This window comes from Ailuropoda melanoleuca, chromosome 4, assembly GCF_002007445.2.
Source record: "Ailuropoda melanoleuca isolate Jingjing chromosome 4, ASM200744v2, whole genome shotgun sequence".
Taxonomy (NCBI): domain Eukaryota; kingdom Metazoa; phylum Chordata; class Mammalia; order Carnivora; family Ursidae; genus Ailuropoda; species Ailuropoda melanoleuca.
Genome location: NC_048221.1, coordinates 118733833 through 118751090, shown reverse-complemented (window position 1 = coordinate 118751090; position 17258 = coordinate 118733833). Strand labels below are relative to the sequence as shown.

General features: G+C 37.3%; 1 protein-coding gene across 2 annotated transcripts in view; it reads left to right on the top strand.

Annotated features, from left to right (window-relative positions):
* TTC27 (tetratricopeptide repeat domain 27) overlaps positions 1 to 17258 on the top strand; it is a 180334-nt gene that overhangs the window by 31574 nt on the left and 131502 nt on the right. For both annotated transcript variants that reach the window (XM_034659678.1, XM_002923161.4), the window contains exons 8-9: positions 3743 to 3855; positions 6060 to 6126. In XM_034659678.1, the coding sequence (XP_034515569.1) occupies positions 3743 to 3855; positions 6060 to 6126 (180 nt within the window). The remainder of the gene's footprint in view (positions 1 to 3742; positions 3856 to 6059; positions 6127 to 17258) is intronic.

Genomic DNA, 17258 nt, shown 5'->3' with positions numbered 1-17258 from the left:
TCATTTTCTCTCCCACTGGTCTGCTTTCTGTCACAGATTAGAGCTGCTTTTTCTAGAATTTCAAAAAAATGGAATCATACAGTATGACTCTCTTGTGTCTGGTTTCTTTCACTTAGCATAATGTTTTTTTAAGTTATAGCAATTCTTTTTTTCCAGTTTTATTGAGAAATAATTGACATATCTCACTGTATAAGTTTAAGGCATACAGCATAATGGTTTGATTTGCATATATTGTGAAAAGTTTACCACCGCAAGTTTAGCTAACATCCATCTTCTCATATAGATAAAAAGAAAAGAAAAACAGAAAAGAGGGAAATTTTTTTTTCTTGTGGTGAGAACTCTTGGGATCTATTCTCTTTACAATTTCCTGTCCGTCACACAGCAGTGGTAGCTGCAGTCATCATTTCGTACATCACATCCCCAGTGCTTGTTCATCTTGTAACTGGAGGTTTGTACCTTTTTACCACCTTCCTCCAGTTCCCCCTCCCCCCACACTCTGCCTCTGCTAACCACAAGTCTGAGCTCTTTTTCTGCAAGTCTGGTATATATATACATTTTTTTTTTAGATTCCATATACAAGTGAGATCATACAGTATGTGTCTTTCTCTGACTTCCTTCAGCTAGCATCATACCTTTAAGGTCCATCCAAGTTGTCACCAATGGTAGGATTTCCTTGTTTGTTTGTTTTTTTATGGCAGAATAATATTCCGTTATATGTGCCATATCTTCTTAATCCACTCATCCATGCATGCAGACTTAGGTCCATTAGTGGACAGTGTGTTTATCCACTTACCTGTTGGACAGTTGAGCTCTTTCTAATTTTTGGCTATTATGAATAAAGCTGCTTGAAACATTTGTGTGTAAGTCTTTGTGTGAACATATGTTTTTAATTCTCTTGGGTAAATACCTAGGATTAGAATGGCTGGATTGTGTGATAGGTGTGTTTTTTCTTTTTCTTTTTTTTTTTTATTAATATATATATATTTTTCTTAGAGAATGAGAGAGAGAGAGAACACGTGTGGGGGGGAGGGGCAGAGGGAGAGGGAGAGAGAATCTTAAGCAGGCACATGCTCAGTGTAGAGCCCCATGTGGGGCTTGATCTCATGACCCTGAGATCAACACCTGAGCCGAAATCAGGAGTCGGTCGCTCAACCGACTGAGCCACCCAGGCACCCCAGTGTGTTTCTAAATTGATGAGAAATCGCCAAACTGTTTTCCAAAGCGGTTGCGCTATTTTACATTTCCAACCGTTGGTGTGTGAGAGTGCCAGTTGCAAATGCTTCATATGGTCAGTCTCCTTAATTTTTGCTATTCTGGCGTGTTAAGGGAGTGTGTAGAGATAATCTCATTGTGGTTTTACTATTTTTTGACAATTCGTTTCTTTAAAAATCGACTTCTTTTAAAGATTTATTTGAGAGTGTGAGCAAGAGTGGGGTGGGGGGCAGAGGGAGAGGGAAAGAATCTCAAGCAGACTCTTCGCTGAGTGTGGAGCCTGATGTGGGACTCTGTCTCTCGACCCCAAGATCATGACCTGAACTGAAATCAGGAGTCAGACACTTAACTGATTGAGCCACCCAGGTGCCCCAAATCATTTTTTAAAAAAGATTTATTTATTTTTTGAGAATTCGAGGGAGAGGGAGAAAGAGAATCTCAAGCAGACTCTGCACTGAGCTCAGAGCCCATCGAAGGGTTCAATCCCATGACCCCAAAATCATGACCTGAGCTGAAGTCAAGAGTCAGATGCTTAACTGACTGAGCCACCCAGGCACCCCTAAAATTACATTTTTTTGAAATAGAACTTACATACAGAAAAATTTACCCATTTTAATTGATGAGATTAAACACATTCAGTTTGATGACATTTGGCAAATATATATATATGCAACCATTGCAGTCAATGTATGTTTCATTAGCCTAGAAAGTTCCATCATGCCCATTTGCAGTTAATCCCACAATGCACCGGCTCTAAACAGTCATGGATCTGTTTTCTGTGACTACAGAGAGTTTGCCTTTTCTAGAATTTTGTATGTACTTTTTTGTATCTGGCTTCTTTTGTTTAGCATGATGTTTTTGAGATTTACCTATTATATAATTACATGTGGCAATAGTTCTTTTTATTGCTGATTAGAATTCCGTTGGCTGGATATAGTATAATTTTTCTTTTATTTGTTTATTGACAGTCATTTGAGTTGTTTCTGGTGTTGGGCTATTACAGATAAAACAGTTATGAACATTAACATACACGTTTTCATTTCTCATGGTAACCACTTAGAGTGGAATTAATGGCTCCTATAGTAAATGTATGTTTTTATTATAAGAAATTGGCAAAATATTTTCTTTGGTTGTATATAATTTTATTTTTATTTATTTATTTATTTTTAAAGATTTTATTTATTCATTTGACAGAGATAGAGACAGCCAGCAAGAGAGGGAACACAAGCAGGGGGAGTGGGAGAGGGAGAAGCAGGCCTCCAGCAGAGAAGCCTGATGTGGGGCTCGATCCCAGAACTCTGGGATCACGCCCTGAGCCGAAGGCAGATGCTTAACGACTGAGCCACTCAGGTGCCCCTGTTGTATATCATTTTAAATTTCTGCCAGCGATGTGTCAGAGTTCTAATTGTTGTAGATCCTTGTCAACATTTAGTATTGTCAGTCTTTTAATTAGCATTTCCTATTGACTACTGTTGTCAAGGACCTTTTTGTGTGCTTATTGGCCAGTTGTATATTTTTTTAATGAAGTACCTGTACAAATCTATTGTCCGCTTTTATATTGGGTTGTTTATCTTCTTACTGAGTTGTAAGAGTTCTCCATATTCTGAATACAAGTCCCTTTTCAGATATTTGTTTTATGAATATATTTTCTGAGTCTGTAGCTTGGCTTTTCATTTTCTTAACAATGTTTTCAAAGAACAGAAGTATTTAATTTGATGAAGATCAATTTAAAAAGTTTTTTCTCTGCTGGTTCAGGTATTTTGTGTCCTAATTAAGGACTGCCTATCTAGCCCAGAGTTGCAAAGCTTTTCTCCTAGAAGTTTTTTAGTATTAGCTTCTACATTAAGTTCTGTGATCAATTTTGATTTAATTTTTGTGTATGGTATGAGATAAGGGTGAAGGGTCATTTTTTTTCAAATGGCTAACCAGTTGTTCCACCATCATTTATTGAAGAGACTTTCCTTTGTTGAAAGTCAGTTGACCATATGTGGGTCTAAAATTGTGGACTATTCTAGTCCATTCATCTGTACATCTGTCTTCATGCCAGTACCACACTGTCTTGGCTTTGTAGTATTTCTTGAAATCAGGTACTCTATCAAGTCCCCTAAGTCCTCAGATTTTATTCTTTTCCAAATTGTTTTGGCTATTCTAGATCCTGTTGAGAAACAAGAGTTGGGAATTGATATTTTAGATTAGAACTTAGAGCAGAGTGGCAAGATCTGATTTTAAATCCTGATGCAACAGTAGAGGGGCTTTTGCATACTGGGGTCACTGAATGATAGCTCTTATTCCCTATTATTGATATTGTCAGTGCATTCCTGAAGTATAGATGGCATGTCCTCCGTTTGTACCCAGTAAATTTTCCCCAAATATGTGTTTCACAGGAAACAGCCTATTGACCGTATGTAGACATTGTATAATCTTTAAACAAAAAGGTGAATTATCCCTCCTTAGTAATCAGTTGCATACAGTGTGGTGAATGAATCAAATTTAATTTTTGGTCTAAATATTTTATTTTGTATTGCACCAGAATCTTGAGCTCAATGATGATACTGTTCTAAATGAGATAAAGTTAGCAGATTGTGAACAGTTCCAGATGCCTGACCTGTGCGCTGAAGAGCTTGCTGTTATCCTTGGAATCTGGTAAGTCAGTACTTGGTTACTTTGAACACTTTGCATATTGGTTTTATTGTGTTGAGAAAAACTTTATTCCAGGAGGTGCCCCAAGTTCTGGATGAATAGGGAATCTTATAATGCCTACAAGGATCAAGAATAATGGGGCAACCAATTACCACTACACCACCAGTGCTCTCCACTGGGCAACTAAGTAAACGGTTAGAGATTAGCAATCTCAGGTATCTCCTTTGAGTTAGTATACTTCACCTTCTCTTTCCTTCATAAGCAAAATTTCTTTGATTAGCCTTAGCTAGGAATAAACTTTTTTTTTTAAGGTTTTATTTATTTATTCGACAGAGATAGAGACAGCCAGTGAGAGAGGGAACACAAGCAGGGGGAGTGGGAGAGGAAGAGGCAGGCTCACAGCAGAGCAACCTGATGTGGGGCTTGATCCCATAACGCTGGGATCACGCCCTGAGCCGAAGGCAGACGCTTAACCGCTGTGCCACCCAGGTGCCCCTAGGAATAAATTTTAATAAAGTATTTAGGAGAGTTGAGAATGATAATATTTTGACTTTGAGGATATTTATCTTCCAAAGGATAGAATTCTTTTTCTTTTTTCCTTAAGATTTTATTTATTCATTTGAGAGAGAGAGAGCATGCGAGTAGCAGGGAGAGGCAGAGGGAGAAGCAGAGAGAGAAGCAGACTCCCTGCTGAGCAGGGAGCCAGCTGTGAGGCTCTATCCCAAGACCTGGAGATCATGACCTAATGCCCATGGCCATTATCCCTACAGAGAAGTGACTTGGACATTGTAGTGGGCTGGGTTAGTATAGAAAGGAAACACAGAGAAAGTGAATTCTTGTAGATGATGGATTGGTGAAACAGTGGGGCTAGGGAAAAAAAGACAAAAAAAACAGACTCTTAAATACAGAGAACAAACTGGTGGTTGCCAGAGGGGTTGGGAGTTGGGGGGGTGGGTAAAATAATAAAGGGGATTAAGAGTAGACTTACGTTGAGCCCTGAGAAATATATAGAATTGTTGCATCATTATATTGTGTACCTGAAACTTACATAACACTGTATGTTAATTATACTTGAATTTAAGAAAAAGGTAACCACTATCCTGAATTCTACTTGTCATTTTCTTGCCTTTTCAAAAAAATACATTTACTCACATGTTTTTATACTTCTAAGTCAATTGTTTCATTTGAGTTTTTCTCTGAGCTTTATAAAAGTGGTATCTTACTGTTATATAGTTTTCTGTGATTGTTCTGTGATTGTTTTTTTCTCTCATTATTATGTTTTTATGGTTCATTCATGTTTTATATGTAGCTACAATTTACTTGGGATTATAGCATCCCATTGGGTGACTATTTCTCAGTTTATCAGTCTCCTTTTGGACATTGGGATCATTTCAAGATTTTTTCCTGTTATACACAATATTACTATGGATATTTGTGTATACGATTCCTGGTACACCTGTTCAGAAATTTCTCTGGGCTCTATGGAATTATTGAGCTAAGGATATATAAAGGTTCACTTTACAGGATAGTGCTAAATCGTTTAACAAAATCATCCTATCAAATTATACTTGGATCAGCAGGGTCTAAGAATTCCCACTGCTTTGCTTCTTTGACAACCTCTTAATTTTTGCCTAATGGTTAAAATGGGAATATTTTAATTCTTTTGGCATGAGTTTGATAAATAGGAGCTGGTGCCATGTTAATTCTTTTCATTTTCTTTGTGAAGTGGCACAGATTGGATTTCTTTCTCCTAGTACAATAAATTATGTTGATATTTAGTATACCAATCACATTTTGTCAGCATTTTAAAAAAGACTTTATTTATTTATTTATTTTGGAGGGGAGTGGGGGAGGGACAGGGAGACGGAGAGAGAAACCCAAGTAGACTCTGCACTGAGTGCGGAGCCCAATGCAAGACTCGATCTCATGACCCAGAGATCACGACCTGAGCTGAAACCAAGAGTTGGGCACTTAACTGAATGCTCCACCCAGGTGCCCCTATTTGTACATTTTATTACTTACTTACTTATTACATTATTTATTGTCATGCTTATCTTTGGTGAACTCATATCTACATTTGCATATAAGGCAGTAGTATTAAAATACATACTTTGAAATAAAGTTTATGCTGCCTTTTTAAAAATTATATTTCATTAATTGCAACATGCATTTTAGAATTAATTTACTTTTTTTTTTTTAATTTAAAGCACAAATTTCCAAAAGAATAACCCAGTGCATAAGTTAACTGAAGAGGAGCTGCTGGCATTTACATCAGTGAGTAATGTCTTGTCCTTTCCATTTCGTGTTTTTCCTTGCACATTCTGTTGCTTCTGATCTATTCTTGCCTCAGATTGCTCATGTTGAGACACTGCCACTTAAGGAAATTAAGGAGAAAAAAAACCTCACCATTTAGTTTCCAGTTTAGTTTCCAAACTGCATATATCATGCTGTTGATGTAAGCATAAGCATTTTTCTTTGTACTTGCTTGGATTTGAGGGCAGTGGCCAACTATTTCTTGTTCATTGTTAGATCCCAGGGCCTAATAGGTGCTCCATAAATGTTCAATGAGTAAATGAAGCAACAGAGCATGAGTCTGACTCCTCACTCCAGAGCCGCTATAGTGTGCATCTCTTTCGTCTAAAGCTGAGGGCGATGCCTACATGGATGGGACGAGAAAGAGGATGTCAGAGAGTGAGGACCAGAAGCAGGAGGGCGTGGGTTATAGAGGCCGAGGAAGGAGGCATGTCAGGAGCATGAGGTGCTCGTTAGCGTTCCGCACTATAGAACCGCGCTCAGAAAGGCTGTGGGCACTGATAATCGGGAGTGCGCTGCTTATCTCTAGGACAGTTTCGGTGGAGTATGGTGTAGTCAACTCATTACAGGGAATTAAGGAGGGAATGAGGTATAAGAAAATAAAGTTGATAAATACCACAGTCCGAGAAGAATGGCAGTGAAAAGGAAAGATCAATAGATGTGTGAGGATTTGAGCTCAAAGAAGGCTTTTCAAGAACAGAAAAGTCACAGACCAAAGGGTCAGTCAGTATCTTCTTAGCTTTATGGATGAAAAGATAACGCACGTCTTTGATGAGCACAAGTTGCTTAAGATACTTTTTTTCAAGGACATTTTTATTATCATAGTTAAAATCAAGAGAGAATTCTGATGTTTTCTTTCCTTGTTATTTTTCAGATAAGGCAAAAATTAAGTATTTTTATCTTGTAGAAAAGCTACCTTACTTTGTATTGTAATATACATTTTTCAAGTTACTATTTCCTGCCTATGGTTTTAGAGCCAGTAGGATGTTAATCCCTTGAGTCCTCTGGGTGCATGTTTCATTTTCTCACTTGAGGATCTTAGAAATCTTTGGTGTTTCTGATGGTAGCATATCTGTGTTTAGGTAACTATGTGGAAATGTCCCTGTTTATTCATTACATATGCTATAAAGAATTTGACAAGTAAAGTGTTAAACATTTTTTAAAAGATTAATTTAAGAAATTATTCTGTATTTCCTATTTATTCAGCTAATCTCTATTGAATACTGAATTTATGTCAAGCATTGTGCTAGTCATTGGGGATACAGTGTCAACAGAGTCTTTTCCCTCTTGGCGTTTACATCGATTTACATTCTCGTGGGGACAATACACAGCATACCAAGAGAGAAATAATATACTTAACAGATGTGCTCTGGAGACATATAGAGCTGGGTAAGGGAATACAAATGGCACGGGGATGGCTGTTTTAGACAAGGTGTGGGGGGATCTCAGTGTGAAGGATGTGGAGGGTCTGGCATGGTGGTGAGTTTGAGTTACTGTAGGAAAGTACAGAGCTGGATGGGGACAAGGTCCTAGTTGACGAATGTGACCAGGATGCTTGGGTTTCTTCTGATGACTGGGGTAAACAGGATGTAACATGTGCTAGGAAGTGTTGCTGCTGGCCTCTCATGGGGAGGAGGTCAGTAATAACATTTTCTTGGGACTAGTCTTAGCAGTTTATCAAGGTATATGTATTATCCATAGTTACCCTAAAAAGACACTAAAATATTCTATATTCAGGCAGTTAAATTTTTTTAACATTTCCGGTTGGTGGGGTTGTATTTCTTCCTTTTTTAAAAAAACTTTTCCTTTTTTTTTTGTTTCTTTTTTTTCATTTTTTCTTTTTTATAATTATTTTTAATTTTTTAAATTTAAATTCAACTTAATTAACATGCACTGAATTATTAGTTTCAGAGGTAGAATTTAGTGATTCGTCAGTTGCATACAACACCCAGTGCTCATTACTTTGAGTGCCCTCCTTAATGGCCATCACCCAGTTACCTCATCCCCCCATCCACCTCCCCTCCAGCAACCGTTTGTTTCCTAGAGTTGAGCCTCTTAGTCTCTCATTATTTGCCTTTCCTATCCCCTACCCCAGTGCCTCACGCCCCACCCCCTTCTTAGTCCTCTCTACTATGAAGTACTTCTGAAGTAATTAACTCTGGTAACCTCTGGGGTGGGTAACTCCTCTCTCCTAACTTGCAATGAAGGTCATAAATTTGAGTTCCATACTTTTCCGCCAAGGGCTTTGTAATACATCATTTTTTTTGCTCTCTGTCCTCCTCTGACTCTCGTCCAAGTCAGAACTGACCTGAGGACTGATCTCTTTGGAGGAAAGGTGTTTGATTACAGTGATGTGTAGTGCCAGGCCTGAGTCTTCTAAGGGGATGAGTTTTTTAATTCCAAGGAAATCTTTAATTCATAAGAAGTAGAACAAGGAACTTACACGTGAGGAGAGCTTTTTGGAGCCCCAAGGATACTTTGTGATCTGCACCACCCCCATCTTTTGTTGATCCCAAAGGAAGCGTACAGACTACACTAGAAAAATCCAGATGAGCCCTTGTCAGCTCATCCTTGCATTTATCGGTCCTTCCTGATATCCCTTTTTTGTACACGATACTGAAGTAGATAATAAGATGAATTAGAAGTGGCCCCTCGTCTCAATGAAGAATTCCATTGAGATTTATATCCTATATAATTGAATATCCTGTATATAAATATCCTTTATCTATTACTCCAAAAGAGTATTTAAGGCAAAAGGAAAGACTTCTAGGTGCTATCCTTCTTCTGAACTCTTGAACTCCTTTCTGTGCCTTTCTTTTAACAGGGATTATATTTAGGCTTATGTTATGTATGTATATGTCTTCTCTCTCCCACAAGACTATAAACGCCCCATTTCAGGGGCTGGGCTCTTCTTCTCTGGGTCTTGTACAAGGCCCAGGATAGTGCTCCAATGCTTCAGTCATAGTTGTTGCTCAATAAATGGATGCAGAAGAGAATGAATGAGATATCCTTGAACCCTGGAGAGGATTTATGTCTGTCCTATAACGTGATGCTGCATTGCTCCACTTGGTTTTATAATTTTAGGTAGTGTTATGTGATGTGAAGAATCACCGCTTGTTTTTTCTTCTTCTTCTTCTGTGTAATGAGGGAAGTGGGGGATGTGCCCCTTCCTCAGCCCTGAAAACTTGCTTTGAGGATCAAATTTGAGAATGTCCTGAAAGTACCTTTGGGTAGGTAGAGCTGGTGCACCTGTAGCATTAGGGGATGAGCGGGGCCATCTGATCACAGGTTTGTAGGAGAGCATTCTGTTTTCAAGGAGTAAGAATTCCTAAGTGGATAAGACCTGTTTGAAATTGGCTGTAGACATGGGAGAGAAGGGAGTGGAGAAGAAAGAAACAGCATACTTTTTCCTGCTGGGCAGCCATTTACCTTCTGTGGCGCGGTGTGGTGGCCTGGAACTGGGGGTATCAACTATTGAGACTAGGAAGTGTCTTTTGTTAATAGAAGAACAAGAGTAATACAAGTCTTCGTACTCCTACCAGTGGATTATAAGCACTTGAAGGGACGGGAACCATAGTTACTGGGTATTTGTTAAATATTGAATAAACAAATGAATGGCTCATTATTCCTGAATTTTGTTCAGTTTTAGTGAACTGTCTTAAACTTGACTAAAATGGTAAAAAATCTTTTTTGGAGAAATTTTAAGAAGTGTTTTCCTGTTGGTGTAGCATGTTGAAATGTATGTGAGATATGTTGAGAGAATGTTTTCATTCAGCAATGTCAGAAGCTTATCCTAAAAGGAACACTTTATTTTTTTAAGGTTGTCATAATGTAGTGCTGTTCCTGAGATATTTGATCCACACATTTCAGGAAAACTGAATGACTCATAGTAAAAATAACCCATATTGTTTTAGAGAGCCATTTATGTTGTATCGGCTTGATAATTTAAAATTAGCTGTTATCTACGTTATTTCCTTTCAGGGCCAAGTCAGTGACATTCAGTAATGCTTTTAATTTCCTTTCATTGTTGAAAATGGGAACAATTTAGTTAATTCATACAGGTGTTTCAGTTTTCATTGGCAGAAGTTTTGCTTAAGTGTGAATTGATACTGGCAGCCTGCCTTCTGAGTGTCTGCCTGAAGCCCCAAGGTCTCTGTAAATGAAAAAAGGAAAAAGACCTTTGGAAGTTGTACATTATATTGTATATATTTTCTCTTTCTGCTGTTAATTTTAAAGCTATTTAGTAAACACTTACTTATGAACATAGTGTAGTTTGCAAACCATTTTTATGGATTAAAGTGATTGCCTGTTTTTCTTTTAGGGCATACTTACTTCTTAATTTTCTAAGATAGGCAATAGAACTTTGAGGGATAGCCGGGATACTTGTGATAGTTTGTGTTAACATTACATGATGACATATATTAAGCAGTTGTAGCTCAGGATTTTGATTTTCTTTCTGGTTTGAATACTTGTTTCTCAAAATGTTACTTGTACATTTTAATTTAATAGGCATGTATTGATAATGAATGTTGTAGCGATCTCTGGATTTTAAGTTGGTAACTTTTAAAGAAGTAAGGGATAGGCATGCTCTAGTTTTTGTATCAGTTCATAGGTTAACTGTTATTAAACAGAGGATTATTAAATATTTTTTGACTGTAGTCTGAGTTCCTTGTATATATCTTACTTAAGGAATAGACAGAATGAGTAATGGGATTAGTGGGATCAAGGCTCTTTTCTTACCACATCTACTTTGGTAACTGCTAGACTTCTTTCTTCACTGTTAACCATGGCTTAAGGTTAATACTTATTTGTGGGTTTACTTCGAGCCACGTTGGAGTCACTGGTACTGACTTCGAACTTTTACTGTAAGCAACTACAAAAACAAAATATATGAAGCAGCAGTGCAAAAAAGGATAATAAGTCATGACCAAATAGTGTTTGTCTCAAAAGTGCAAAATTGGATTAATATGAAACAATCAATGCAATTCATCTTATTAGTATAGTAAAAGGGAAAAGCCAAATGATTATCTTAGTAGAAGCAGAAAAGCATTTTAAAAAAATTCAACAAACTTTATATTATAATTTTACTTTATAATATAAAGTATGTATGTATATATATTATATTGTTAATTCTTAGTAAACTAGGAGTAGAAGGGAATGTCAACCTGGTAAAGGACATCAACGAAGAATCTCTAATTAAAATCATTATTGACAAAAAACAGTCTCTTCTTAAGATCAGAAAAATGGCACTTCAGTTTTCCATTGAATTGGAAATCCCAGATAGTGCAGGAACACATGAAGAAGATGCAAAAGGTATGTGGATTGGAAAGGAAGATACAAAACTATCAGTATGCATAGATAACACAATTATATACATAGGTAACCCTAAAGAATTGACATGAAAGCTACTGGAAGTAATAGGAAAGGCCTGAGAAGAATACAAGGTCAATTAAAAAAAAAAAAAATCAGTCGCGGGTGCCTGAGTGGCTCAGTTGGTTAATCTTCTGCCTTCAGCTCAGGTCATGATCCCAGGGTCCTGGGATTCAGCCCCATGTTAGGCTCCCTGCTCAGTTGGAGTCTGCTTCTCCATGTCCCTTTGCCCCCCCAACTCATGCTCTCTCTCATGTGCTCTGTCTCTCAATCTCTCGCAAATAAATAAATAAATAAATAAAGTCGTTAAAAAAATCAGTTGTGTTTACATATTCCTAGCAATGAATAATTGGGAAAGACATTTTAAAACTATTTAGAGTAGCATAAGATATCAAATGTTTAGTGATAAATTTAACTGAAGTGTAAGACCTGTATACTGAAAATGACATAATGCTGAGAGAAATTAAAGAAGATCTAAATAAATGGAAAATTTACAATATTAATGGATTGGGAGACTCAGTATTGTTGAATTGACAGTTCTCCCAAAATTGAGCTATAAGTTAAATCTAATAGTGATCAGATTCCCAGTAGACTTTTTTTCTTTGCAGAAGTCAACAAGCTGATTCTAAAATTTATTTGGAAGACTTCTGCTTCTGTGATGGCCAAGTAAGCTCTGATTGGAACCATCCTTCTGCAGATAAAATGACAAACTATAGACAAAATGCAGAAAGATTCTGGAGATTTATGTTTTGCTTGGAAGAAGAGAATGACATTGGTGGTTTTCCTGTTTCTATCCTGTGGCTAAATCTCAGTGTCTTACTTGCAAGGAAGGTAAAACTCTGAAAGCAATTCAACAGTCTTTCTGAGGACAGAGATTGGGGCTACCATGGCTGCTGGAATGTGAGGAAGAATATTTCATAAAGGAGAGAGTCACAGATGAGGATTCTTACATTCTGTATTTAAACGTTGTTTAAGTCTGGCTCACCTTTGAGCCACACATGTGTAGGGCACACTCTTAGCAGCTCAGCTAAGGACAAAGGAGCTCAGATGAGATTCTGAGCAGCCACCCAAGAGACTATGTGTACATGTTCAGTCAAACGTGTTCTGTGTTAAAACATAAAAAGCCAACACTTTGTAACAGTACAACCAAAATCATAACCAAGAGTATAACATTCACGATATGTAGGATATCATCCAAAATCGTTCAGCAAATGAAGAATGAAGAAAATGTGAGCAACTCATTAGAGAAAAGACAGTCAATGGAGACCAACTCCAACATGACCTAGATGTTGGAATTAACAGACAAGGATTAAAGAAATTTCTTTAATTATACTGTGACATAAAGGAAAAATGTTCTTAATGGTCACAAGGAAGTGTTTGTAGAGAACAATGGAAAGTATAAAGAACCACAGGGAAATCTTAAAACTGAACATACATTATGTAAAATAAAAATTATCTGGCTGGGATTTACAATTGAATGGAGATGATACAAGAAAGAGTTAAAGAATGTGAAGATAGATCAATAGAAGCAAGCCTATGAAGAACAGAGAGGCAAGAAAGATAAAAATAATGAACAAGCCACTTGGCCATGTGGGATAGTATAAAAAGGTTCAACACAGGGGCGCTTGGGTGGCTCAGTTGGTTAAGCATCAGCCTTTGACTCAGGTCATGATCCAGGGTCCTGGGATCGAGCCCCACATCGGGTTCCTTGCTCAATGGGGAGCCTGCTTCTCCCTTTGCCTGACGCAGGACTCAATCCCAGGACCCTGGGATCATGATCAGAGGCAAATGCCCAACCAGCTGAGCCACCCAGGTGTCCCAATATCCCAATAAAACAAATTATTAAAAAAATGCAAAAGCATCTAGCTGAAACTCCAAAGATAAGGTAAAATGGCAATCTAAAATATATTCAAATAACTCAAAATGAAGGCAGGAATGGCAGTACAATAGGATAAGAAATACATTCAACCATATCTCTAATTATATTAAATGTTAACGGTTACTCCAGCTAAAAGTCAAAGATCGTCAGAATGGAAAACAAAAAAACAACAAGACACAACTGTATGTTCTAAGAGTTGTATTTTAAATATAAAGACTCAGATTGAAAATAAATGGGTAGAAAATATTATCCCATGCACACATTAAGTATCATTAAGTATGATTAAGTTTGGATTTGCTAAATTAATATCAAATGAAATGGGCTTCATTACAAAGAATATTTCCAGAGACAGAGAGGGCTATTTCATAATAATAATGGGAAAATTTACCAGCAAGACATAACAATCATAAATGTATAATGCCTAATAACAGCTACACAACATATGAAGCAAAAATTGACAGAATTAAAATGCAAAATAGACAATGTCACAATCATATTTGGAGATACTAATATTTCTCTCTCAGCAATTGATAGAACAACTAGAAAATAACACTGAGTAAATACATAGATAATTTGGACAATACTGTCAACCTACTTGACCTAATTAATATTTATAGAAAAATACATTCAGAATACATGGTTTTTTTTTTTTTAAGATTTTATTTATTTATTTGACAGAGAGATAGCCAGCGAGAGAGGGAACACAAGCAGGGGGAGTGGGAGGAAGAAACAGGCTTCCAGCAGAGGAGCCTGATGTGGGGCTCGATCCCATAACGCCAGGATCACACCCTGAGCCGAAGGCAGACGCTTAACGACTGAGCCACCCAGGCACCCCAGAATACATGGTTTTTTCAAGTGCATGTGGTATGTTCAGCAAGACCATATACTGGGCCAGTTAAATAACTCTCAGTAAAAAAAAAGGGCATTGTATGAATATACTCTCTTTCCACAGTGGAATTAATTTACGTAAATAACTATTAGATATCTAGAAAAATTCCAAATATTTGGAAACCAAATAATTAACATATTTAGTCTGTGGATCAATAAAGAAATTACAAAGGAATTTATATATAAAAGTCAGTCATTGACCTAAATCTCCTACATTTCCTTAAGGCAAAAATTGTGTAACATTGGGGTAATGAGCAATTTTCAGCTAGGACACTAAGTACATGAACCATAATAGGGAAACTGGATTAAAAGATATATTGGGGGGCGCCTGGGTGGCACAGCGGTTAAGCATCTGCCTTCGGCTCAGGGCGTGATCCCGGCGTTATGGGATCGAGCCCCACGTCAGGCTCCTCTGCTATGAGCCTGCTTCTTCCTCTCCCACTCCCCCTGCTTGTGTTCCCTCTCTCGCTGGTCTCTATCTCTGTCGAATAAATAAATAAAATCTTTAAAAAAAAAAAAGATATATTGGACTGCATTAAAGTTAAAATCTGCCTTTTGAAAGACATCATTACGAAAATGAAAAGACAAGAATAGACTGAGCAAATATTCACAGTACATGCATCTCACAAAGGATTTTTTTTCAGAATAAATAAAGACCTCTTCCAACTCAAAAATAATAGGACAAACCAATTAAAAATGGAGAAGAAGGGGTGCCTGGGTGGCTCATTTGTTAAGCATCTGCCTTTTGGCTCAGGGCGTGATCCCAGAGTCCTGGGATTGAGCCCCACATCAGGCTCCTCTGCTGGGAGCCTGCTTCTTCCTCTCTCACTCCCCCTACCTGTGTTCCCTCTCTCGCTGGCTGTCTCTCTCTCTGTCAAATAAATAAAATCTTTAAAAAAAAATGGAGAAAAGATTTGAACAAATCTTCCACCAGAGATATATGAATGACCAACAAGAATATGAACAGTGCTTAATACCAGTAGTCATTGGGAAAATGCATTTTAAAACTACAAGACACCACTATACACCACTTAAAAGACTTAATACTGTGTGGGGTAGTTGGAACTCTTACCCATTGTAATGTAATGTAACGCAAAATGGTACAAGCACTTTGGAACACGGTTTGGTATTTTCTCATAGAATTAATCATCAGTGCTACCTCGAGGTATTTATCTATGAGAAATGAAAATATATGTCTCTACAAAGACATATATACAAATGTTCATAGCTGTTTAATTCATTATAGCTTAAAACTGGAAAAAACCCAAATGTTCATCAACAAGTGAGTGATAAAGTACAGTACATCCAGCCAAATAAATGATACTAAGCGAGAAAAAGAAATGAAGTGCTGATACACTCAACAGTGTGGGTGAACCTGAAAAACATAATTTTGAGTTAAAGAAGCCTGACTGCATTTAGTTGGAATTCTAGAATAGATAAAACTAAATCATAAAGACAGAGAACAGATCACAGATTGATTTCAGGGAACTTTTTGGGCTGATAGAAATTTATAGATCTTGATTTTCATGGTGGTTACATAGGTGTATACATTTGCGAAAACAGCAAATTCTACACTAAATATGGGTTTATTTTGTTGTACGTGTCTTATATTTCAATAAAGTCATTAAGAATAACCTAAAAGGGAAAATGCATAGGTGTTATTTAGAGCTATAATATTTAAGATTGATGAGTTTATGAAGATAGATTTTGGTTTCAGTGTAGATTAGTCCTTGTCATCAATTTCAGAAGCATAACATGAAATACAGCCTAACTGATGTGTTAAGCGGAAAGAATGTAGCAGAAGAAAAGGATGTTGCTCGGTATCCACATTTAATATGAAGTTTACTTTTTTTTTTAAAAAAGGCAAAACAGGCTAGTTTTCCTCAAATATTATTGGAAACCTCTGTTCAAAAGGAACCCCAAATTCAGGTGGAGGAATATACTGTTTAGAGCACCACTTGCAGTAATTTTGACCTTTAGCATCTAACACAGGTCATTGTTGTCTTGAGTTGAATTATATGCCCTCATGATTGAGAGTCACCAGAAACAACAAACAGAAAGATAGCTAAGATGAATGTAAAACCTTAAGAATTCATGAGGCAGGAAAACTTGTGTATAACACTATCATAGGTAATTGACATCTTCTAAAACACAGTGAGGTATGAATACAGGATTTCAAGCAACTTCTTGTGTTAATGGATATAAAAATACAGCTAATTAGACTTTAATTATTTTAAGTCTGTAAATGCCCTTTTTAGTAGAATCTATATTAGGCCTGGAGATTAAACTGTTGGTTGTGTGGCACAGTTAACTTGGTTGAAGAGTATAAAGGAATTCTTTGTATTACCCTTGAATTTTTCTGAAGGGGAAAAATAAATCTGAAAATAAAAAGTTAAAGGAAAAAATCCTCTGGCACAAAACTATACAGAAAACGAGCAAAGCCCATCACTGCCTCATGGCTAGCTAACCATTCTTATTTGGGGTTGAAGATAAAACCATGCTCTCTGGGACGTGTTCAGACCACCATTAAATTTCTCTCAACCTGCCTGTGTCTCTTACTGGGTTCCTCCTTGTGGCTTGTCCCATACTGTCTTTAGTAGTGAAGGAAACAGGGAGGCATTACAAAGTAAACCCAACACATAGGTTGACGTAAAGAAGGGGGACTCATGGACCAGAGACCAGAAGCTCCCGTGATCAAAGATCAGAGTCAGCTGTGAGGGATGGAATTAACTGACCTACTAGCACTTTCAAGAACTTTCTACTAAGCCAAGACCCTCAAGCAAGTCTGAAGGAATCCTGAATTCATGGTGCAGCTGCTGTGGCAGCAGAAAGCAATTTCTCTGGAGGAAAACATCAACAGTCCTAAATTAAAACTGAGCAGTGAGCTCACAAAGATCAGCAGAGAGAAGAGAAGGCAAGCCATCATGACTGAGTCAACAAAGACAACAGTTTTCTG